Raw genomic sequence first — 26,420 nt, 5'->3', positions numbered from 1 at the left:
GTAATTAAATACATCTTTGACAAAACAATAAACAGTCTTAAACATGTATTTATGTAACTTGTGTCCTCATGGTGCATTCTCTCTGAACTTAAAATCTCCCCATCGTCTTGAGGGAGTCATTCCTGCAACCGTAATGCTTGCCCAAGGACTAGTTATTGCCAAGCTTGCTTGCTTCAGTTTATAGTTTGAAGATGCCCTGCCACCTGTTATCACTCATTCATCGATACCTGAAGGATGGTTTGTTGGTAGTTCTCATATTTTGACGTTAAGTCACTGAGGCCTCTTTTGTAATTCTATTATCCTCTAACACCCTTGTTTCTTTTTTTGAACCGAGGACCTCTAGAATAATTGGCATAAGACAAAGAGCTTTTTTCCTTGATGGAACTCTTGGGAACCATCAACAAATAGGGAGGATGTGGGCAAGAGGAGTGGGCGATCTGGGGAAAGTTGGATGTCACGGAAAACGTTTCAGTGAGTCAGTCAATCAGTATTTACTGGAAGTAACAAGGTGGGTTAGGGGTAGTGGCTCTTTCACTTAGTTGTTTTGTTCCCTGGGCATAGCACAGTCTCTGCTATAATAAATAAATAGTTATTGATGTATAAACGAATGTCTTGGATCTAGCAGTCCGAATAGCATAGAACTGTGAGCCACCCATTGTTGTTTGCTAGGGGGTTTTTGCCTATTTAGGAAGATAATTAAATGCACCTGAATTAAATAATATTTAATAATATAATCAGGATGACTGGGTGGCTCAGTGGTTGAGCATCTGGCTCAGGGTGTGATCCCAGGGTCCTGGTATCGAGTCCTGCATCGGGTTCCCCACAAGGAGCCTGCTTCTCCCTCTGCCTGTGTCTCTGGCTCTCTCTCTGTATCTCTCATGAATAAATAAATACAATCTTTAAAAATATGTGTATAATCATGTGTGCATTCTTACTAGAAGCCCATCAGGGCAAATTTTTCTCTACATGTGCTGTGTTCGCTCTGAGGGAAATGTGTAGGGAATTTTACATATGGACAGTTGGTGACTCAGAAAGGTTGAGGGACCTGATCAAGGTTACACAGGACTGCTGGTCGTAGTCTTTATGACCCTTATTGAGCAGAAAGTGCTTAGAGAACTTAGAATTTGATATTAAGTCCTGAGTAGGAAAAGCGAGGGAGAATTTCTTCAAGAACATGTCTGAAATAAAGTCTTTTTCATCTGACAATTAAGTCCATTCAATTGCTTTCCAGGTTTGTTTCCTCATTTTCCCGGTAGACATACCCCAGGAAAGTCAGAGTATCTTCAGGTCTGACTCTTGTCCCAAACATGAAGAGTAGCCCCCCTGTAGGAAGCAGTCTCTGATGGAAAGCCATAGCAGTTAAACAGGAGCAGCTATTTTCTGCCCTGGAGGATCAACTTTGCTTTCATTTTAGAGTATCTCTTCCTGCTCTTCCCACTACCAACTACTCTTGTGTCTCTTGGTTCCTTTCAAATCTGGTAACATCTTCTGGATCCCAGGGCTCCAGGAACAACTTTCCTACTCAGACTACACACTTGGAGAGCAATTGCATTTTTGCTGGGATGCAGGAGTTGAAAAGTGTGCAACCATATGCCATGGGATTGGATAATGGCTCACATTCCAAACAAGTTAAATGGTTTCTGGGCCTACTGCTTGCACTGTATGGAAATGGGCAAACCTATATGCTTTTAGGTCTTTTCCATTTGGAGACATGAAGATGGAAGTTTGGATGCTTTAAAGCAATAAATGTTACAAAGTTTAAATTGGGCATAGTTTTGAGACCTGACTATGGGGGTAGCTTCAAAGGCCCTCCCTATTTGACAAGTTCTCAGAGGTTACTACTTGGAAGTGATGTCTCTGGACAAAAAACAGTGGTGTTATTGCACAGAAAATTGTTCCTGTTATCCATTATTGGTGTTGGCATCACGCAGTAGACCACTGAAGTGTGTCTTCATTAAGATTGAGAAACCCCGTGGCCACAAGTCACTCCACAAGGAGCATTTCCAGCCACATGCAATTTCTCTCTTGGAAAATGCTCTCTGTGGCAGGTGTGAAGTATCACAGTAAACTTCTTTCCGTTAAAACTGCAGCTGGGCCCGAGTTGGCTTTGGCGATGATCCTCCTTGCTTGGGGTGCAGCAGATCTAACTCTCAATAAGACTCCAGCCAAATGCCTAGGATATCGATACGATGGCTGACAGCTGGGCAATGGTTCAGTTGCTGGTGGTTAGCCAGAAGTACCTGTAGATCTTTAAAAGTGGAGCATCACAGAAAGTAGAATTTTTCCAGCTCTGTTGCTTTTCTGGGAAGTTCAAAGATGGCATTTGGCAGCAGCAGCTTTCACACTGAAGTTCTAACTGTTGAACTTCATAATAGAAAAATTTTCTAATAAAAGCTCTAGTTTTTGGTGATGATTAAAAATTAGTGGCTCTGGAATGATCAAGACCCCAACTTAGTAGGCAGAGAAGTTCATAAAACATGCATTATGAGGAACCCAGCTAGTGATTATGTTGGTTTTAACAGTCTACATTTCACTGTAGAAATGATACATCTCTACTGTCTGTATACAAATACATTTGTGTGTACACATGCACACACGCCCACAGATAAATGAAGGTTTAAAATTAAACATAGATGCAAGTGCTTACCGAAACCATTCTATGAAACAAATAAAACACAGGACAGTCTTTGCATGTGGGTTGAACACCTCCGCTAACGATTACCCACACAGTTGACCTTATTTTCCATTGAGGGCAACAAGAAGCCACATTATTAAGCATCTTGGGTCAACTCAGGGTTCCCTGTTAACATCATTTTTCTTTCTGTGGAGATGAGAAGGTCTTCAGGCAGATTGTCTTCTTTTTTGTTCCATATTCGTGGGGGGAGTAGCATGATTTTTGCATGACTCTTGGTGTGCTCTATAAATAAGCAGATTCAGTCTTTTGTTTTAAATGTAATCAGCAAGATTGCATTTGCATTGCTTGTAAGTGAATCACATAAGTGAAATTACATTGCCTGCATCTCATTTGGTATCATAAAATGTTATGGGATGCAGGCTGTTTTTCTCCAACTAAAGTGTCTTGAGTTAGTATTAGGGTGCTTGCTTTCATTTTCCTTTGTGACCAAATTTGTTGCGTTCTACGGAGCTAGGGCTCATATTTTCTCTTATGTTAGTTGCTGGAGAAATACTTGTTCGTATTCTCTAGAATGAGCTAAGATATTGGTTCAGTAGGGGGTAAATGGGGTTTTAAGACTATCTAACGTCGTGTAGCAAGTGATTGCTAATCACTTTCTGTCGTTTGTGACAACTTCTGCTTACTAAGAGTAAATGCCAGTCACCGTTGGTTGGAAATATAAAGCAATCTGAGGCTTTTAAGGCAGTTGGCTACAGAAAATGGTTTACATTAAAACAAACACAAAAATAAAAACTTCAGTTCATCATTTTTTTCAGTGACCAGTATAAAATACATATCCTCATTGGCTCTTTAGAAGATATTCATAAGGCCAATGATTTAAAAGTCATTTTGAGATTACTCTACTTATTTCCTTGAAAATAAATAATTTAACGCAACAGTAATAATCGCTGACTCCAAAAGTCAGTAATTTCAGTGACAAATGAGAATGCCCTATTTCACAAATCACCCTCCTCCTCCCTGAGGTTTTCTTAATTCATGAATTTTTAAGATGGAAGTTGAAGAAAAGGTACGTGTTCTTAGATAACCTATAACACAGTGTGGTTATCCACAAAACCTCTCTTTATTAACTACATTATTGATAAACCCCACAAAGCAGCAGGCAGCTAGTGCTGGTCATGTCCTTTGCCAAATGGGAAGACTGCTTTCAAAAAGAATAAAGCAGGCCAGTTATAGTGATACACAAACAGTGAAGTTACTTAGTAATGAATGGTGATCTTTGCTTATTTGGAAAGGTATTAGTAGAGAGAAATGGGAAGAATTAAATGAGGTGAGTGGGCAGTTAAAATAGGAGAGCATGCATTTTTTTCTATCAGAAGAGAAGGTTTAAAGATATTAAGCCCAAAAGAAAAACTAACATTCTAAAATAGCCTACAAATTTTTTGGGGTAAGAATGTGAAGATGTGCAGTTTTGTGTTCTCATATTGTTTAAAAAAATGTATCTAAAAAATGTCATATGGAAGGAGAGGATTGAGTATAGCTTCTTTTAATTAGTAAACTTTAAATTGAAGCATAACATATGTACGGAGAAGTGTACAAATTAACTGTGTTCGACTCAATGAATTTTCACAAAGGGAATGTACTTGCGTGACCAGCATCAGATGTTAGTTGTAAAGATTGTTTTAGTCTGTAAAATAATATTCGGAAGTCATATGAATTGAAATGTTATTGCAATCTACAATAAAATTTTATTAATAAAAATTGTAGGGACCATTGTTATTATTGCTATGTGGTTTACAAAGAAGATAATTATATGCGTTGGGATCCCAGTGGCTTCCCTAAGATTCCTCTGCCTTGGATGTTGCATAGTTTAAAGTTGCATATGTGACTACTGTGACTTTTATTTAAACTGGTCTCCAAGGCATACTTTTCATTTGTAGTCACTTAAGATTTCCTGAAAGCTCCTCTCTGTGGTTTGAAAATTCTCTGGATAATATTTCCAAATTGATGACCTTCTTGAGTTAAAATATTTTTTTTAGTCTAGTTTAAAAGATATCTTTATTTTCTATTCCATTCATCACCATTTTCTCATTGAAAAAATTAACCATGCCTATCCCACTTCAAATGAACAGCTGCACTTTGAAACTAGATCCTTCTTTTGGCTGTAATTGTCCAAATGAGGAGGACCAGGTTTGCTAACTATTTGAAAAGAATTGGTTGTGACTCTAAAGTATTTTTATGCTTTCATTTTTTTATCTTCAAATTTTGGTGTTCCCAAGCTAGGGAGAAACAAAAAAGGAAGGAAGCAAGGAATGAGGGACAGAGGAAAGGAGGAAGGAAACGAAAGAAGGAGAAATAAGGGTGGGAGATGCAATTTACAAAGTACCTATAAGCAAGGCAGTTGTGGAAATAACTCTAGCTCTGGGGGTAAGAAAAAGGTAAAGGATGATCCCAAAAGTTTAACCAGAGAAATACTATCACTATCGTGCTAGAAATGTGACTATAAATTACTGACCCGGTTTTTCATTTCTTTTTAATACATTCAGCAGGATGAATAGAATAATAATAAAATACATACATATGTATACGTGCGTGTGGGTGTATTCTGTTTGGTGTAGTTATCGCCTGTTCTCGCAAAACTGCATTGCAGAAACCAGCTGTGCAACTCTCTTCAGAGTTTAGCTTTGAAGCCAGTTCATGGGCATATACGGAAAGAGTGCTCTATATTTTCCAGCTACAGAAATCATCTTCCTTGTATTTGTTCATACCTTCCTGGCACTTTACGGTGCCAGTTCAAACCACCTGAAGAATAAAATTCACTAGTGAGTTCTTACCTTTGATCTTCTCACTCTGGCCACAGAGCTCTTTACACTCACCAGACTAGATGTCTTCTTTGGTTGGGAGCCTAATGGTCATTGCCATGAAGACTTTTCATATACATAGTACTACAGCAACTTCCTACTTGTTCATAAAGGTGTTGGGGTGACTACTAGAAACTTGATCCAACAGTTGATCCAAACAATCCTATGTGAATGAGTAATACGGTCTCTCAGCTTAGATACTGAAATAATTGCACATTTTGTTGTTTAAGTGACCAAGATGGCTGATAAGAGGTGTTTACTGATTGGGTAACTAAACAAGTAGCCATTCTTTTTTATTTTCTTAGAAGAAACTAACAATCATAATAGATTATCTGGCTATATATGTGTTTTAAATCTCACAATAACTAGGGAAGAATGTTTCCAAATGGGAGCATGAATTATAGCTCCGTTTATTATACCATTGTGAAAGCTAATAATTTGTCTTGACATAATAGCTGCTTTTAGGCTATCAGGAGTCAGGAATAAGTGAAAATATACCATCAATTTCCAAAAATATATTTGAATTCTTTTATTTTGATTATACAAAATTATACATTGTCTCCAATAAAAAAATTTGGATTGATACATCTAGGTAAGATAGAAATAATCTAAAACTTACTTAGCCATAGAAATAGAATAGCAGATATAACCGTATCAGAGTTTTGATATGTATTTGCTTATTTGGCATGGTCCTTCTTTTATTCATTCACTAATTCAAATATTTATTGAACTCCTGCTATGTTCTAGGCAAGCAAACTTGCTTGAGTCTGGGACTGTTTAATACATTAAAATATGTTACCAGTTTATTATGGGGGAAAATGGGTCAATGTAGGGCCCACTGGTGATGTTAATCAGCCCCCATACAGAATTTGTTCTAGCCTAGAGTATAAAACTAGCCCCTATTTTTTGTTGTTGTTGTTTTTTTCCCCATTCTGATGTCTTTTCCCTCATTTTATTTTATTTTATTTTATTTTATTTTATTTTTTAAAGATTTTATTTATTTATTCATGAGAGACACACACAGAGAGAGAGAGGCAGAGAGACACAGGCAGAGGGAGAAGCAGGCTCCATTCAGGGAGCCTGATGCAGGACTCGATGCTGGGACTCCAGGATCATGCCCTGGGCTGAAAGCGGCGTTAAACCACTGAGCCACCTGGGCTGCCCCCTTTTCCCTCATTTTATTGTCCTGCATTGGTTAAACACTGCTTTTGGGGAACCCTTTTTCTCTCTCCTTTAAAGCATCTTAGATCTTCTGGACTGCAGGGCACACAGGCTAAGTTAGACCAAGGAAAGCAGTTAAAAAAGGCAACCCAGACAGGACAACGCAACATCCACAGAGATAATAATAATAATCATAGAATAAGAACTATCAACTATTGAGTGCTTACTGTATACCCAGCTAAGTGCTAACTTCGTATATTATCTTATGTAATTCTTACCAAAACCCTCAGAAGTAGGTCATATTATTCCCATTTTGCAGACAAGAAAACCAAGGTTGAAAGGGGCCTCCCAGGGTGACCTAGGTTTCACAGCTGGTCAGTGAAATACATACTTGCCTGAGTTTATGAATTATGCTAGTCCGTCAAGGAGGTAGTGACAGATCCATGAATTAAAAATTTGAATTTTGGCTGCTTTCTTTTCTTTTCCAAAACAATGCTCATGATAAAACCATGTGGAACTAAAATCATGAAGAACATGAAGTTAAATCCAATCCAAATCCACAAACATATTTTTTTGGAATAGCTCCACTGGTTCAGCCTCTGTAGAGAAGCATGACCTAGCATGATTTTTTTTTTTACTTAGAAAGGCAGTAAAGGGGGAATTCATCATTTGGAGGCTGAGAGGTCAAAGGAGAAAACATATTCAATCGAGAATCAAATGGTATATCATCTGTAAAATGGAACAAATACTAGTTGGAGCAGATGGTTTCCAAGGATCCTTGGATTTCAAGCATTCTAAGGTTTTTGGCTGAAGTTACTCAGAATTCCTTGTATTAGATCCTGTACTTTCCACTCCAAGGCCACTGGGATTAGGTGATAATGCAAGAGAGAGTTTCACATGGAAACATCACACACACAGGTTGTGGATTTCCAGAGGGAACACTCAAGACTTTTAACCTATTCAGCTAAACACCCAAAACTGAGTGTAAAAATTTAAGGAAAAGATTTTCTCTACCTTGTATGTTTGGAGACTTATGGAAGTATGAAATAAATATGTGGAGATTGGGCCCTTTATTGACTAGAATAAAGAATTTCAGATTCCACTGAAGTGTATCAGGATTTATTCTTTTTACAATAGTTTGAGGCATGTTCATTGAAGAATATGCCAGAGTCCTGAGAGGTTCTAGGTCTGGGAACCTCTAGTTTCAGAATTAATGTTGACTCATGCTCTGATATTGGACAAGTCTCTCAATCTCTGAGCACCATTTTCTTCCCTGGAAGATGGAAAATAGGTCCCCAAAACTGTTTTCTGGTGCTGAAAATCTGTGAATCAGTTTATCTTTTGAAACCCCTAAAGCATGAGAGTGGCAATATTGTGGCGGTGTTTGGAGGGACTAGGGTCCCAAGTGATGTAAGTTTTGGCTGAATGACCAACTCAGAGGACCTGGACTCAGGTGGTTTCTATAGAGAAGAAAAATAAAAATCCAACGTTGAAAAAATAATTTGTAGTTGAGTGAGAACGGTTTAAGGCGTGGATTGGGATTTTTTTCCGAGTGCTGTCTATGGTCAGGATTGGTCAGGGTCGGTTCGAAGCCTGTCTTGGATTAAGCTGAGTGGTGGACATGAGGCTGCCATGGCTCTGGGTAGAGAACAGACGTGGGAGCAGGGAACCCTGCCCTGCAGTTGGGAAATTCACAGAGTGCCCCAAGGACCCTATGTTGGTCAAGCTGCCCTAAGACAAACCAGAAGTCTAGGGTGTGCTTTTTCTCCCTTGTTTTTAGTCTGTTTCATAAGGTTAAAGGAAAAGAAGCTGTAGTCTTCAATTTTATAAGGTCCTTGACCTTATGTTTATGATTATTTACACTCATAAATTGTCAGTGCAACCTGACCACCCAGTGGCTTCCTCCTTCTTGTAGTATGGACTTGTCAGTAATTCCAAAGTCCTTACAGTGTAAGACATACCTGCCTTGTGACAGAGATGGTCCTTGGACTTGTAGATGCCATATTTAATCTTTAAAGTGGCTTATAATCCCACCTTCATGAGGCTTGAATCAGAACACTAGCCCAGCTGCCCTTGTGACAAAGCCCATTCTTGTCCATGAGGCCATCCTGACTTTCGACTTAAGTAATCTCTTCCTGCTTCTCAATCTTGTTTTTAACAGAACAGTGAAGACTTTGAAAATTCCAGTTACTGTGCTTAGAGGCTCACAAATGCTGCCTCCTCTTTGCATATCTTTAAGTACTTAAAATAAAAATCCATGTTTGTTTGTTTGTTTCACTGTGGGAAATGCAAATGCGACTCTCAAGTTCCTAAATGGAAAGGCTTGGCACTGAATTTTGGATCTTAGTATGATAGCCATGCATGAGAATGAAGGTCATGTATGAACGTTGATGATTGTGTTTTTTAACTTCATTGTTACATTCTGTGACTATAAGCAAGATCTACATTGTCTTCTTCCTTTTTTTTTTCTGCATAACCCTTGCCTTTCCATCTCTTTTTCTTTCCTGAAAGAAAATATAATGAACATGGTACATTACTTTAAAAAGTAGGCTTCATGGTGCAGTTGGTAGCAAATGGTGTTGAGTGGTGATGGAACAGTGACTTTCGGAAATAAACTGTTTAGGGGAAGAAGAGAAAAGCAGATAGTCTCATGTGTGCCCTCTGTTTGCATTGGAGCACACGCTGCAAAGGTGGGAGGTGTTTGTGCTCACCGTGGGTGGCCAGGACTGTATTTTATTTATCTTAGAGGAGTTGCTGTGATTGTTGCCCAGAACTACTGGCATTTGGGGTTCACACATCACTGAACTCCTGGTCTGTTGGTATTTGACGAGTAGGACCCATGGTGTTTCTCACTTATGGAGAGAAGTTACGTAGCTAGTTTCCAAATTGGCCCGCTCACCACCCCAGGCAGGCCCCGTTGTTAGTACCGTGTTTCTAGAAATCTTGTCTAGGCTTGACAGCTTAAAAGCCTTTTGGAGGAGTTCAGCAAGGGGGAATGGTTAAGAACACTGTGACAAAACTAACCCAAGAAATATCCTGCCACCGGTGAACACGTTTATAGAGTCTGCAGTAGCATTGAAAATGCTGACGTTATAATGGCTTAAGTGGAGCAAAAAACTCCCAGAATATAACATTTTGAATGCAGAATGATCCCAATTATGTTTTAAAAAGGCTTAGTGAAGAGACAAAATGGAAAGATACCAAAACGTTACTCGTAGCTATCTCTGGGTAGATGAATATGGTTTCATCTTTCTTTGCTCTTTATCCGTATAGTCTTCATTTTCCTAATGTTAGTTATCTGTAACTTTAGCAAGTATATATTTTATGATTAGGAGAATAAAAGCTTTGTTCACAGTAAAAGAACAATTTCTCATATCTGGGGGTAACTCACTTTTGTGAATCAGGGAAAGTCACTTCCCTTTGCGATTCTGGGTGACTCTTGTTTGAATTAACATGTTCACTTTGTGTAAAATAACACCTATTTGACGTGAGTACTGAGGTGATGTAGAACACTTGACAGCTTTAATAGTATAAGGCGAATAGTCATTTTAAGAGACAGAGTTGAGGGGGCCTTGGTGGCTCAGTCGGTTAAGCGTCTGCCTTTGGCTCAGGTCATGATCCCCGGGTCCTGGGATCGAGTTCCGCAGTGGGGAGTCTGCTTTTCCCTCTCCTCTGCCTGCCGCTCCCCCTGCTTTTGCACGCTCTCTCTCTCTGTCAAATAATAAATAAATAATTTTTTTTAAAAAAAGAGACAGGCAGAGTTGAATTATGAGTTGCAAAATGGTATGTTCTTTCCCAGTTAGGGTGCAGGGGTTTATCATCTGTCTATGAGAAAGCCATATTTGGAACACTCCATTAAGGAGAGTATTCAGGTTTTGTCAACCTAGTGAAATGAGGGCAATCCTGAGAAATTTTACAGAGACAGAAATAACGACACAATGACAAGGATGGCAATTATTGATCCTTAAAAACCATGCTTGGTGCCTTCTCATTACTTCCTCAGAACATCCCTCTGAGGTGAGGATTTGTGCCCCTCATGTAAGTGGGCTCAGCAGCGCCATGTTCCAGAGAAGTTCTCAGTGTGTTTTGCATAGCTGGGATGTGAATCTATGTTGTCTGTCTCAAGAACGTATTAGGTTCATAAAGTTTTCTGGGGATTCTAGTAAATTTGATACAGGAACGTGTATTGAACTGTTTTCTTTGAACTGAACAAAGAGATAGAAACAAATGATGATTGGACCAGTAAAAACACCTGACCAAAGGCAGCACTTCGTAGTTTTTAGTGTTTTCTGTTGGACAGTATCAAATTGGATGAAACTAGAATTTCAAAAGTTTTTTAGGTATTTAAAAATAATACCTAATGTTTGAAATTTTCAGATGTGGAGCACACTTGTATTTCTCCAATTTAACGTTGGATTTGCATAGAAGAAGGTGTTGGCCTGGGAGGCAGACAGTCTAAGTGAATAAGCCAAGAGTGAGATAGTTTCCCCTTATAATTGAGGCTTCCCCATTTATGGCATCTCTGACCTTGGGGAAATTATTTAATCTCAGCAACCTGGTACATCTGTAAAATGGGATTAATAGTACCACCTTATAAGGAGGAATAGATGAAGTAATGTCCATAAACTGCTTGCTTGGCACAGCACCTGACATACTGGGGCAAATAGCACTCCCAGAGGGTATTGAGAGTTGGGAAGCCTGGAGCCTGGATCCATTTCTGCTGCTGACATTGACCATGAGCAAGTTACTTAACCTTTCTGCATCTTAGACTCAACAGGAATAATAACACTGATCTTTTTACCTGCAAGGTGAGGATGAAACCAGATTATATACAAACCAGTTTTTTGAAAAAGTATGAAGGGATGTACCAATATGCAAGTAAAAGATGAAGGGAACAGTAGGCAGATAGAAAGGGCAAAGTAATGGACCTAGGTTTAAGTGGTAACTGGAACTTTCCCATAGGAGTTTAGTTTGTGGAGAATAAACTGAGTTATATTACATCGTCTGTGAAAAAAAAACTTGAATCCAGATACCTAGCAGCACTATTCACAGATTACCCTGATTTAAGGCCTCTTATCAAAAAAGAACCAGCTGTAGGGATGCCTGGGTGGCTCAATGGTTGAGCATTTGTCTTTGGCTCAGGTCGTGATCCCAGGGTCCTGGAATCAAATCCTGCATCAGGCTCCTGGCTTCTCCCTCTGCCCGTGTCTCTGCATGAATAAATAAGTAAAATCTTAAAAAAAAAAAAAAGACCAGCCCTCAACTGCACTTTGTGGGAGTTCTTATTGCATGTTTTCCCAAGTGAAAGCTGTATAGGGAACCCCTTGGGAGGCCTGGCTGGGGTTTACTGTTTCAGTCGGGAGCCCATTTCTTCAGCCAGGCAAGCTGGGGAAGCATCACGTGTAGTGTGTGTGAGCTTGTCCCTCCCCTCAGGCCAAGTGCTTATAAAAATTATCTGTATGCTAAATTGTCACCAGTGCTCAGCAAAGTTTTGCTTTGGCAAACTCACATCAGAATTCCTGGCTATTCTCACTCTCCTCTGCAGGGTCATGATGGGAATACTTGCCCGGCCATGGGTCCTGCAGCAAACAGACATTTAAGAGTCAGGACAAAGAGAAATTATATTCTAGTCCTGCTGCTGTATTTATTAAAATGGGTTCATGATTCTCACTGTGTTTCCTAACACAGTGACATGCTATAGCATGGCTGGGGGAAACACAGTAATTTCTTTGGCATCAGAAGCTGATTTGTAGTTGGGGGTTAACAAATCTGGGGGTGACTTTCTCAGGCCACCATTCACCCTCGATACCAACAAGGAGTCACGTTGTCTGTACAGAGCAGTGCCAGCCCCTCTGCTAATCAAGTTTAATCTACCAGCCAGGAGGACTGCTTTCCCACAATGAGCATTTGGAGGCATTGCCTATTAAAATATCGTGTCTTTAGCACTGCCTTGAAAGCAAATCTGAAGGCTTGATAGGGGCTACCGTCATTATTATTATTATTATTATTATTATTATTATTATGATCTGAAAGAGCAAATGATAGGGGAGTGAGAAGGGGACTGGTTCAAACTTAACATGCCCCCTTGGTCACCCCTCCCTAAAAGATGATTTAAAAACAGGCACTGAGCCAGAGAATTTTCAAGGCTAACTTTCTCACATGGAAGAGAAAAATTATTGCAATGCCCTTTAGCTAAGTACACTCACTTCAGCCTTTATGGATGGCAGCGGTCACGTGTTCACCTCTTCGGGAGGAAGAGAGCTTGAAACAATCACACAGCAGAACCTCCGGAGACTGGGGGCGGGATGATATCTGATAGTAGGGCACAGGGAGTACCTGTAAGGTTTTTCAGGTTTTTTTTTTTCTTTTTAAAGGAGAAGGCTTTTTGAGAAGTTATTTTCCTGCCAAAAAACTAAAGCATTTCTAACCTCCTTTCCATCTTATCCATCATTGCTCTAGCAGAAAGAGCTAGCTGGCATGCCTGAGTCTTAGCAGAGCTGGAGGCCCTCTGCAGAATGCACAGGTCAGATGACAGGCCCTCTGCAGTTCAGCATTCAAATGGGTGTTATGCAGGAATGAAAAGCAGCAACCAGAACCAGCCAGAAATGGGGGATGAAGGCTTTCTAGTAAACTTATAGCAAATATTGACTCAGAAGTGAGAATTATCTGAAATTTATTCTTATCCAAAGTATCCAGGTAAGTCACTGATTTGAAATAAAACAGGGTATTTCTATATGTGAGCTATCAGAAAACCAATAAGAGAATGTAGAAATGACATAGAGCAAGGCACTGAAAGGAGTTGGGTCTGGCCAGGATGAGAACAGAGAGGAATTGGATTTGTGTGTTATTTTCATGGTTGCATAAAAGACAGAATAAGAGAGAGAAGGTGAGAGAGAAAGAGGGAGAGTTTACACTAAATGAAGGCTTAATACGATGTATAAGTTTGGCTCCTATAAAATGTGGTGTTACACCCTTGTTCCCAGTGGGTACCTGAACTGGTGTGAGCATGTAGTCATGCTGGTTTGGTCTCTGGATTTCGTGAAAATTGGTATCTGAATCATGCATTCCTACCTGGCTTTAGCAGTCTTTATACAGCTGTGAAGGAGAGAGCTACAGGCTTTAACAACTTTAGGAAAATTCAGATCACTTTACAAATTCAGCATCTACCTGGGAATTGCCTTCTTGTAGATTCAGCACTCTGACTTACCTTCCTCACCTTCATACTTCTCAATTTAAACAAAACAAAGCAAAGCAAAACACAATTCCTTTTATGTCAAATGACATTATTCTCTGCTTGGTGACCTCCTTACTGTGTTTTAAGACCTAGATCAGATGTACTCACTTTGTGAAGACTTCACCATCCCCAAATAGAACTAATTTCTTTCTTCAGTATTTCTCATAGAAGAACCACAGTAACAATGGCTAACGTTTATTGAGCACTTACTAGGCACCAGTCCCTTTATAAGCAGTGGTTCTTAATCAACTTTGTGAGGCAACTCCTGCTCTCATCCCCAGCTTACAGATGAGATGTAACAAAAGGCTTAGAGGAGTTTAGTAATGTGTGCAGGGCCTCAAACCTAGGCCTAGGGTCTAAACCTAGGTATTGTTGATGCTCTAAGTGACATAGATGACCCCAGAAGTGACCTCTTCATCACTGTGTTCTCTCTTATTCTCTTTCCTCCCATACCTATATAGGTATATAAAATGTATGGTCACATTGATTACAGTTTTCTATGTATACCCTCCCAAGCAAAAAAAAAAAAAAGATTCAAGGTGGTAAAAATGGCATCTTGGTTACCCCTGTTAAAGAATAATTCTTTAAAATCCTGACTCATATGGATATGAAATGAACACTTGTTAAAATTTTTGTTTAACTCACTAATAAATGAGGGAACCAAGAAATTTGTTATAATGGGTTCACGAGAATAACAAATTTATGTGGAATGAAAGAATGTTGGGATGAATCTACAAATGGATTCAAAACTAGAGACGGAGTCCACTGAACCTCCACTGGACAGAACTTACTTGCAACTACAGATAAGAATTATTTGCATTGCTTTTATTTATCTGCAAGTGACCAAGTTGTAAAATAGCCGAAGGCTAAGGCATTTATCCTTATGGGATCAGATAATGCCCAGAGGTTTCAGCATTCCATTCGATGGGTGCTCATCCCAAAGTCACCTCTGAGAAACAGTACTGCATAGCAAAGGGCTTAAGCTCCTGATTTCGACAGGTTCCAAATCAAGAGTCCCAAGCTTAATGTGGGATCTTAAATAAAATTTGGAGTATACAAAAAGGACATGCATATGTGTGTGCACTGGCACACACGTTATGCAGAGATCTTGAAAGGATTCAAGATCATAATATAGGAAATAATATAGGAAATATAGGAAAACCCCTGGCACATAACAGATACTGCTAAATATTAGGTGTTATTTTTAGTGATATAATGTCTAACATATAGTTGTTGCTTAATAAATGTTTGTTGAGTGACAAAATCAGGAGTGGACAAACTTTTTTCCATAAAGGTCCAAATAGTCAATATTTTAGTCTCCCATCAGGTCTGTACCTTGGACCCACCAACCTTGTGATAATCATGGGGAAATGTAAACTATGACATACTCTACCAAGGTAATAAATATTCATTTCCACAGGGAAGAAAGTTCTCCGTGGCTTCTTCTGTTGTGTGGGAACTATGTAATGTTTTTATGGTTGAATAATGGACTAGCTACTTCAGGAAGGGATAAAGATGTAAGATAAAGTAGTTCTCTTTATTGGTATGAAACAGGCTCCAGAGTATCATATATTGAGTCGGAAAATTATTGTATTGGATTAACTTAGAAAGATTGTTAAATGTTGGCATCATATTAAGTGGTCTTACAAAAAAGCATTTGCTTTGAAATGTACTAAGATGTCCCAACTGTAGCAAAAATGGTCTTTTTTGCCTTACGCATGACTGATTTTTTGAAAGTAAGTCAATCAACTCAACCCAAAGTTGGAAAAAAAAATTACAGACCATTAAAATCCAACTGAAATGACCACACACTTTAAAGAAGCCCTATCAGCCATGCAAATATGAAGCTACCTGCACTCTGATAAGCAAATTAACTAAACAATGAATTCTATTAACAGCTACTTGTAAGAGGTTAAGCCTTGGAAACCTTGCCTTTATGAGTTGGAATGGTAGAGAAAGACAGTAGAATTTGTTCCCCTTTAGCAGAATTTTAATTTTAATAATTTTATATATATATATATTTTTTTTTTTTTGCTTAGTCAGCTAGACCCAACACCTCTTCATGAATGTCACCCCAACATTTAAAAAATTAAATGCCGGGCAGCCCCGGTGGCTCAGCGGTTTAGTGCCGCCTTCAGCCCAGGGCCTGATCCTGGAGACCCAGGATCAAGTCCCGTGTTGGGCTCCCTGCATGGAGCCTGCTTCTCCCTCTGCCTGTGTCTCTGCCTCTCTCTCTCTCTCTGCTTCTCATGAATAAATACGTAAAATCTTTTTAAAAAAATTAAATGCCTTATTTTTGATATCTCTTATGGTTCTTTCTACTGGACTGAGCCAGATGAGGACGCTTTCAGGTGCACGAGTATTTGCAAATGACTCACATTTTGTTTTTGACGTTGTAATTGTAATTATTGATGTGAAAAAAAAAAGTGTGCTCTGTTTGAGGACAATCTGCTCTTATACCTGGGTGGGTTGTATTGCATGGGAAGAAGGATGTATAGCTGGAGGATGGCCGAAGGACAGAGCAGACACTGAGCAGACAGCTTGGGGCAGAGCCACCTAACTAGCCTTGCGCCTTTGCCGAGGCTCAGTTTCCACATTTGTAAAATGGGGGGAGGACAGGGGCTACCTGCCACAAGGATTAGATGAAAACTGTTATGTGAAGGGCATCACATGGTGCCTGGCTTCTAAATGAAGGCTGTTGCCATTGCTTATTATTATTACTGTTGTTATTTTCAACCAAAGAAGTTTATATCTGTAGCCTGGTGTCTTAGTTTGGGTGGCTATAACAAATAACATGGAGTGGGTGGCTTCAGCAACAGATACTTGTTTCTCATAGTTTCAGAGGCTGGAAATTCCATGGTCAGGGTGCCTGCCAATTTGTTGAAAGCCCCTCTGTGGCTTCTAGACGGCTACCTTCTTGCTCTGTCCTTACACGGCTGAGGGAGAGATCATCTTTCTCGTGTAGCTTTTTATGAGGTCACTAGTCCCATTCATGACCTAACTACCTCCCAGATGCTCTGTGTCCTAACACTGTCACATAAGGATTCATTAGGGGTGTTCACAAATTCAGTCCGTAGCACTAGATCAATGATTAAAGTGTGGACAGGATGGAACCCACGGGGGAGTTAATAGTGTAGGTCATTGTAGTTCATCTGTGGCTCCATCTCTGATCTTCACTGCAGTCTACTCAGGATGGCTTCTGGTTTAATATCATCATCAGGTTTCTACTGCTCTTTCCATACCCTCTCCTTTCTACCTTTCCATCTTTCTATCCCCCGCCCCCACTTCCCTTCACATCCTGCACAAAGCCTCCGTTTTCTCAAAAGCCTGCTTTCTTTGTGGCCTCCTGCACCTCTCAGTGCATGAGGGAGGAAGATATTTTCCACGGCCTTTCAGGACTGGTTCGGGCCCCAGCATCTGGCTCTCTCTGGTCTGGCTTCCCCAGTCCACAACGGCCTCTCAGACCTTCCACTGCTCACTGTCTTGTGACTGCCCCAGCCACACCTCTTTACTCTGAGGTCCCTGCACATGCTAAGTGCTTCCACATTGCTCCTCCTGTTGCCTGGACAGCCCTCCTTTTCTGCCTGAGTTTCTAAATCCTATGTTTGTTGAAATCCCAATTCAAGTTCCAGCGTTAGGCCACTCTCATGCTTCTTTCTGAGCCTAAGATCCTTTGTCCCGGGCATTTGAAATTGGCCTTCTACCTTGTCCTTTTCCCGCTGTAATGTCCCCTGTCCTTTTTCCTAGCCTACAGGCAGGGCCAGGCATTTTTCACTCCACAGCACCTCACAGAGCCTTGATTATAACACTTTGGCTCACTCTTTTAAAAGCCACCTGTAAAAAAAAAATAAAAAATTAAAAAAAAAAGCCACCTGTTTAAATGTTGTGAAATGACTAAATGAGCAGAAACCAGGCATGCCAGTCAGCATTTGATGAATTAATGGACAGATCAATTGGAGGATCCTTGAAGGAACCCTCCTTTTTTTCTTTTTAATTTTTATTTATTTATGATAGTCACACACAGCGAGAGAGAGAGGCAGAGACACAGGCAGAGGGAGAAGCAGGCTCCGTGCACCGGGAGCCCGATGTGGGATTCGATCTCGGGTCTCCAGGATCGCGCCCTGGGCCAAAGGCAGGCGCCAAACCGCTGCTCCACCCAGGGATCCCGAAGGGATCCTCCTTACTGCTTCTTTGTCCTTCTAGACCTATCATGGCACCTGGCACACAGGCGCCTAAGAAATTGGGTGTTAGGGATCCCTGGGTGGCTCAGTGGTTTAGTGCCTGCCTTTGGCCCAGGGCGCAATCCTGGAGTCATGGGATCGAGTCCTGCGGCTTCCGGCTTGGAGCCTGCTTCTCCCTCCTCCTGTGTCTCTGCCCCCCACCCTCTCTATGTCTATCATAAATAAATCTTTAAAAAAAAAGAAAGAAAGAAAGAAAGAAATTGGATGTTGACTGAATGCTTGACCAAGTGTACGGAGTAACAGGCGCCCAGTACCATGTCACATGTCTTTTTTTTCTCAGATGCAAGGCCACTACCCAGAATTGTAAGCCGATTAACTTGGTTGTTAGGTTAGAAGAGAGGGAAACATTTAACTCTGGGTAGTACATCTCCAGTGAGATATTTATGGCCCAACGATGTGCCAGCTGAGAGGTTCAAGCGGCTCGTAGAGTTGCTAGCCTGACGGGCACTAAAACACCTGGAATGGCATTGGTAGGAAGACCATGAATTCATAGCAGATTCAGTGCTCAAAGAATTAAATTGTTACCACTTAATATTCATCGAATGTCGGCACTGTACTTCTGCACTAGGAAAAAAATAGACGAGACATACTTCGTGCAGTGGGCTTTGTTAGCTATAATTAGTTGGTGATAGAACAGTGTTGATACAGCAGTTCAGCAGTTAAAGAAAAGCAGTGCCCTTGGTACAAATGTGAATATATTTATACATCTGGTTCTGTTATGCTTACTTACTGTGTTTCAGCACCATTACTGTTCCCCGGGCATGATGGCTAAACTAGAATTTCGCCAGCTCATAGTTTTAGAAAAATGAGAACAGCCCCACTTCTGACGCAACTTAGTTAAATCACATGCCCTTTAATTTTTGTTTTGTTGTGGTAACTGGAATTCTGGCCTTGCTCTCTTTTACACTAGATCTCCCCGGAAGCCTTTTCTACAGTCCTACGTTGCAATTTTACTTCTCCTTCCATATAAAGTCTCGCTAATTCGGATTATATTTGCATGGATCTGGACTGCGTTTATCTTTGCACTGTCTGGGAATGCAGAGAACAAAATCGCAAAGAGAAAGGACATGTTTTAAGCTACTTAAGAGACCGCATTGTCTCTGAAGCCTTAAACAAATAGTGGTGTAGAAACCACGCAGCTAGCCATGTGGGGGGGTCACTGGGTCTTGCCCCTCTTTCTACACTTAAAGGAGGAAGAGTCTGGAAGAGAAGTGACTTGCCCAGGGTCACATAGCTAAGTGATGACCAGTGAGTAAAAGTGCAGGAGCTCCTGGACTTTACGAACAGGGCTTTTTAAACAAAACAAAACAAGGACAACAAACCAATGAGGCTCATCTTTCAACTAATGTAGTCCTTTTAAAGAGACATGTATTTGGAAATATTTACAATCCGTGTGCACATGTGACTTGACGTACCTGAGAAAGAGGAACGCTTTTAATTTCTACCCACATTCTAAAAAATCAAACTTTTATATTGCTCACTTCCCCCAACGTACTACAATTGCGGATTGTTCTGAGGTTTTAAGAGATTCCGTTTGACTAGATAACTTACACGAGAATTTGAAGGCATTAGAACTTGGATGTTTTCGATAGTGAACTCCACTAATTTTAAGCAGACTCTCTAAATCTTGATGGCTACCAGAGTTTAGGCGACTTGTTAGCATCTTATAATTTTTATCTTTTTTTATTCTCCAAGTGCCAGCATCTTTTTAAGCTTTAGAAATTGAGTGGGTAGAAAAAGAAATTGGAACTTAGGAACTCTGAGTTCTAGTTCTTTAGAGTGGAAAACTTTTAAAATCGTACTACTTATTTCAGTGTGTAGTTTATTTTTATGTGTAGTTAAAACATAAAGCCAACCTATCTCCCTCATGAATTCATAAATGACATTGTTTAGGGCAAAACTTAAGTGTGTATATATATATATGTATGTATATATATATATATGTATGTATGTATATATATATGTATATATATATACACACACATATATATATAAATAATAGGACTTTTAACAGAAACCACAAGTAGCAGTGTGAATAAGCAGACCACGAAGAAGATATTCAGAGAAGTAGGATCTCTAAAGCCTCTTTCAATATAAAATTTTATGATTTTACTAACTTACACCCGGTATTTAGATTCCATTGTTTTTGCTGGTGGGCTTTGCATACCTTTAGCAACCAGTATAGCTAGGGTGGATATAACTTCAGCTTTCATACCACCTAAATTTTCTGGGTAAAAAAAATGAAAGCTTTAATGTCACACTGGAAAACTTTTTAGAGATAGTCAGTAGAATGCATAAAGAGCAGCAGGATTTTCAAGTGGAATGGGGATGGTAAATACACTTGATTCCTGTTAAAATGCTTTGTAAGGATAATATTCTATTCTCACACTGAATTGTAGGCTAATTGTGTACACAAGGCTTTTCCTGCACACATGGTCTAAAGAAGAAATCCATGTCATAACAAATGACATGATAACAGCTTTTATGAAGATCTATCAATGGGGCTTGCAACACTGTATGAATTTGTTATTGGGAAAAATAACAGATATTGTCAGAAGAGTATTCCATAGTGGAAGCGGTAATGTTATCATATTTTTATGGGTAAAAAATCTCTAATGTGTCAAGACTGAATAAATGAGAATGGTTTATTTGTTTGAATATGCAATGAGATATGTAAACACTTGACAGCCAAGCTCTAAGAACAAGATTTGAGGGTTGGCACAAAACTTGGAGACTGTTCAAGAAGAGAATTTGATGAAAGTTCCTCTCTGAAGGACCACCAGTGTGCCCAGCATGGTCGTCTCTCCATTGCCCCTAACAACATTTGTCTTTGATACGCAGCTCTCGGGCCCATGAATTCACAGGCCCATGAATTCTAACACCTCACAGGGAAGCGTTCAGACCAATCATATCATATGGAGGAGGAGACCAGCTGGGCTCCGAGGGCCCTGGAAATCTTAATACACAAGAGAATGTTGAAGAAACTGGGCTCCTCTATTAGAGTGGAGAAGATATTAGGGGGTTATAATACTTGTCTTCAAATATTTGAAGAGCCATCAAAGGAAAAGGGGACTGGATTCTTATTCTCTGGTATTTCAAATGCAGAAAGTTAAGATTAAGGATGAAAGTAGGAGGAAGGAAATAATTGCTTTGATGGTGGGATATGTGTTCAGACAGTGTCCAGTGTTGTGTATGTGACCTCCTTGAACTCTCAGAAAGTCCCTGTGTGGCAGCTGTTACCTCCTTGTAACAGAAGAGATGGAAATCAGAGAAACTACAAGATATTACTTCTACTAATAATAGCAAAAATAATATTTCTTAGTGAAACAAAAATTGCTTATTGAGTATCTGCTGTGTCAGGCTGTTCTAAATGCTTCTAGTACATGACACCTGTTTTTATCCTCAGCAATCTTATGTGAGAGATACTATTTTTATATCCATTTTATTGGTGAGGAAACCAAGACACAGAAGTTGAGCCCCTTGTTTGGTGTCACACTGCTAAAAAATCTGCAGTAAGAGTCAAAGCCAGACAGGCCAGCATACTTCACTCTTACATCATTCTGCATCTTTGCTCTCGGAGCATGTGCTATGTGCCAGACCCAGTCTTTGAGAGTTTCTATCCTCATAGCATCATAGCATATTAGGCGTTCCTATTCCCATTTTACAGATGAGGGGAAATAAAAAATGAAGCCCCAAAGAATGAAATGACTTGCCAGAAGCAAATACCTCAGCCAACACTGTTAGTTTTTCGGGCTCTGGGCCAAGTCTCTTTGGACCGTGAGCTTTCTGTGCACTTGCAGAGGTGTAGATCCCGAATCAGAAACTTTAGCAAGAAGAACTATGGCAAACCAGAACTAGATGGAGTGGTTGTGGAAAGAGGAGGAAACTCAGGATCTCTCCTCCTCAGGAAACCTTGGGAAGAAGACTTGGGTGTCAGTTAGGCAGAAATGGGGTAGGAAGGATTCAAGCTTCATACAAAGCGTTGAACACAATGCCTTTTAAAATTTTGTCCAGCTCTGGGATTTTATGATGCTCTGTTTTCTTCTCATCTTCCCAAGTCATCTTGTTTTCCCCTGGGTGTGCTCAAATGTACGTGCAAATCTCACTGTGATATTTGAATCTGGCTCTGGGGGTTAGATCGCCATGGTAAGATACTCACTTGCTAGCATACTTGACATGATGCCTTAGGGGAAATGGTCGATCATTTGAGAAGTCAGCAGCATAAACAGTAAGCAGTGAAGTTAACTAAGAGGGAAAATGTAGTCTGTGGGTCTTCCCATGATGTGAACAGGTCGATCTTCTAAAGGTTATTGGAGTCTCCCTTAGACATGCTGTTACAGTGAAAATATTTGGCTGCCTGGACTTCCATTTTCAAAGCATTTACCAAATGCCCAATTTGGAAATAGTAGTTTCCCGAGGGTTGTCTCAACTTTAATTATATCTGCTGCAACTTGCCTAATCTACTTGATGTCTTATTTTCAAGTCTGAATGTCTTTGAGTGGAAATGTCTTCCTTCCTCTGAACCTGGGGTAACATTTGTCATGTTATCCTGCAGCGTGGCTCTGACATGCTGTTCTGTTTTGTTTTTTTTGTTTTTGTTTTTTTTTTAATTTATTTATGATAGTCACAGAAAGAGAGGGGCAGAGACATAGGCAGAGGGAGAAGCAGGCTCCATGCACCGGGAACCCGATGTGGGATTCGATCGCGGGTCTCCAGGATCGCGCCCTGGGCCAAAGGCAGGCGCCAAACTGCTGCGCCACCCAGGGATCCCTGCTGTTCTGTTTTGGCTCCTGAAACCATCTCTTGCCTTGTTTTGAGTCCTGTGGGTAACAAAGGACATCAGTGTCTCTGGGTCCGAGGATGTATATAAATTCTCCATTTGCCTCTTTATACCTCTTCCTTCCCCAAGCCTCTACCTTGAATGTATCCTCCGTATCTCTCTTAAACATTTACCTAATTTGCTTTGGTGACATCAGACTGGTGATATTGGTGTGAGCCTTTTCTGACAGTCTTCCTGTGTACTTCTGACTCGTTATTTCAGCTCAGATCTAGGGTGATGCATTTTCTCCCTTTTCCCTTTCCCCTCTAATTTTCTATTCCTTGGCCTTTCTGTCACTGTTAATTCTTTTGGACATTTAAATGTTTCTCTGGAGGAGGTGGGAAGGTGGGGAGGGAAGTGGAAGCCAATTAAAATTGACTGGTATTCCAATCAGTAACCTCAGAAAGTTATTGTCCAGTCTAGAACTAAGATGGGAAACAGATTATGTACCATGTGATGATTTGCTTCTCTAAACCGAGTAGAAGTTACAGAATAGGGGCCTATTCACAATAAGGGATTTATATCTATGCTACTTTCTGTCTGATAAATTCAAAGTGATAACTATAATGCATGTCCCTCTGATAAACTCCGATGGATCTGTAGAGGATTTTGATGCCGTAGTTGTGCCTGTAGCTCAACTGAGTTACAGAAAAGAGAGGAACTAGGACAGTGTCTGTATATTACCATTAGATTGAGAACTAGAAAATGAAGATATATTGATATGTGTGTGTATATACATATATATGTATTTGAATTATTCATGTATTTAGAAGTCCAGTGGTTGATATTTATTTAATTTTCATTCAAATGTTGGTGGATTAAGTATCAATGTGTACAGTCTCATTCCAATGAGCATCTTAACTTTTGACATGGAAACAGAATATTATTATCACTTTGGCTTTTCCCTTCCAGTCTGCTGCAGAGAACAGTCATTCATTCTCTCGGGAAACTACTTTTAGAAGACAGGAGATACTGATGAGACTGGAACCACTAAGACTGAGTATAATAGAAACTCAGTAATGGAAGGGAAGACACCAAACATTTTTATGTATATAGAAAAGTCAACATCGGATATGATCAGAAGGGTTTCCAGGTTACTCATGAGATCTCAGTGTATTAGATCTCTATATCTAATATCTATCTCCATGGTAATAGCATTATTAATTTCTAACCTTTACAGGAAAAATTCGTTAATTTTTTGCAGAAGTTAAACTTTCTTTTTGGGTTTCCAGTTAGACCCACCACGTTAACCAGTTCACAGCCCCTCCTCCGTCCTCTCTCTTTTCTCTCCTCTTGCTTCCTTTCTTCCTTCTTCCTTTCCTTCTTCTGTGACAATAAGAAAATTATGCTAAAAGATTAACTGTTAAAGAAATGCGAGACTACCCGGCTTGTATATCCATGTCTTTATTCTCCTCACTAAAATTGCCATTGCTAAAACAAATCATTTCTTTAAAAAAAAAATAATAAAAAGTGGAAAAAAGAAAGAAAAATTAAACAAAGCCGGTAGAGGCAGCACATATAGGGGCTCTTGTGTTGAGCTTCCACTGTGCTCTCTGCTGCATGTTAACGATCAGGGGCGGGGCTGTGACATGAAATATTGTTCCTTATTTAATGTTTCACACTCTCATCTCTGCATTGCATATTTGCCTCTCTTGTGACCTTCTCTTTGCCTTTATAACTGCTTATTTTCACCCATAATCCAAAAGAAGTGTACATTCCTACAGAGAAATTAAAGGAAGCTGTCAGTGTAGAGTTAATATAGTTAAAGCATCCTTAACTCTGCTACAAACCCCTTAAATAATTAAAACTGTATGCTTGAAAAGTCAGATTTGCATTTCTTTACCAAGTTTATTTAGCACACTTTGTTACACTCAATTAAATGAGACGGTTCTGTTTCATTTTCTTTGCTTCGGGTTGATCATTTTGCCTTTTGATTCGAATGCCCTAGTGTAATTTCACAGTGCTTAGGTCTCTAAAACTATACATATATTAATGCATATGTAGAGCTATACACACCCATTAAAAGGCTTACTATTTGTACTGAATAGAATCTTTGCCCAAGGCATTTGAGCGTACCAAGTCCTCTAAGGTGTAACTGGGACTGCAGGTAATTCATTGTGGTGAAGAAGGAGCTTGACAAAGTTCTTTTTAACGTTCAGTGTTTTTCTTTTAAGTCCTGTTATTTTGACATCACCTTCTCTCCCCACCGTTTGATTTGTGAATCACTTAGCAAAAACAAGAAGATACAGGTGTTGAATGGTTGTGGAAAGGAAATTAAACATAAGTACTACCTATATCTTCCACATCTCGGTTGGCAAAGCGCGTGCAGAGTGTTCTCCGTAAATTAGTTCACTGCTTAAGTTATGCATGTTTAAGAAGGAATAAATGTAGTTATCTATTTCTTAATGAGTAGTGGGATCAATTGGAGCATGATGAGAGAAAATAGCATAATTTTGCTTCCCCAGTTGGGGTTCAATATCCCTAAACTTCACCATTAATCACTCTATCAGTTTCCTGGGTTGATTCTGATTCTCCATGTAAGATGTTCTTTCCTTTTCATTCTCCTAACAGGTAAGTAAGCCTTTTTGAATTTGCTTAATGGGGTTGTAGATGGGCGATGCTTTCTCCTTTGTACCCCAACGTCTCCCTTGTTACAACGGGCCCTTCTGCCCTTGCATCAGTTTGTCTGGGTGCGTTCATAGGTAAAAGTCGATATGTATATGCAATGACAATTACAAGGGTTCTAATATATTTAACTGTTATGGGATCTGTTATGTCTACTTTAGGGTCGACCCCATCCCATATGACACTCCAAAACCAGCGGGCCACACGCGGTTTGTCTGCATCTCAGACACACACTCCAGAACAGATGGTATCCAGATGCCTTATGGGGACATCCTTCTCCACACAGGCGATTTCACCGAACTGGGACTGCCCTCAGAGGTTAAGAAGTTTAATGACTGGTTAGGTAAGGAATGATTGCGTTCTGGTGCCCCCAATTAACCTTTCCCGTCCGAGTGTCACTCACTGCGTCCTAATTGAATTAGAGCACTTGGAAGCCAGCTCAGCCATTTCTCGTATGATATGCGGTGGTGTCTAGCTTTAATCCAATTCTGTTAATTAAAGATGAATTTTTAGATATTTAATTTTACTGTGCATCCTTTCAGTGCCTGGCCTCAGAGGCTCTGGGGCAAAGGGACGGAAAGCTTTGAAACCCATCTCATCTCACTCATGCTGCTTTAATGAGGGCATTCATTGGCACACATGAGACCTAGAATCATATTTTTAATTCATTGGCTCTGCAATCTTTCCCAGATATTATGAGCAAAGATGTACAAATGACCTACTAGTAAGAGAACATTTCTAAGAAATGAAGGAGGAGGAGGATGTAAAAGTCCTTCTGCGAAGGGACGGTCCTAGCACAGTGCTGCTTGAGGGCAGCTTTCCTAAAGGGAACCAAGGGAAACCAAAG

At 40.0% G+C, this 26,420-nt stretch overlaps 1 protein-coding gene across 10 annotated transcripts in view; it reads left to right on the top strand.

Annotated features, from left to right (window-relative positions):
• Nucleotides 1-26,420, top strand: part of MPPED2 (metallophosphoesterase domain containing 2) — a 182,168-nt gene that overhangs the window by 23,439 nt on the left and 132,309 nt on the right. For all 10 annotated transcript variants that reach the window (XR_012001731.1, XR_012001727.1, XR_012001728.1 and 7 more), the window contains one exon: nucleotides 25,735-25,916. Coding sequence is in view for 5 of the 10 variants with exons in the window: in XM_026012802.2 (XP_025868587.1) it covers nucleotides 25,735-25,916 (182 nt within the window). In the remaining 5 variants the exon portion in view is untranslated. The remainder of the gene's footprint in view (nucleotides 1-25,734; nucleotides 25,917-26,420) is intronic.

This window comes from Vulpes vulpes, chromosome 5, assembly GCF_048418805.1.
Source record: "Vulpes vulpes isolate BD-2025 chromosome 5, VulVul3, whole genome shotgun sequence".
In the NCBI taxonomy this organism is placed as follows: Eukaryota; Metazoa; Chordata; class Mammalia; order Carnivora; family Canidae; genus Vulpes; species Vulpes vulpes.
The sequence above is the reverse complement of the archived record's forward strand: the minus strand, read 5'-3'. Positions and strand labels throughout refer to the sequence as shown.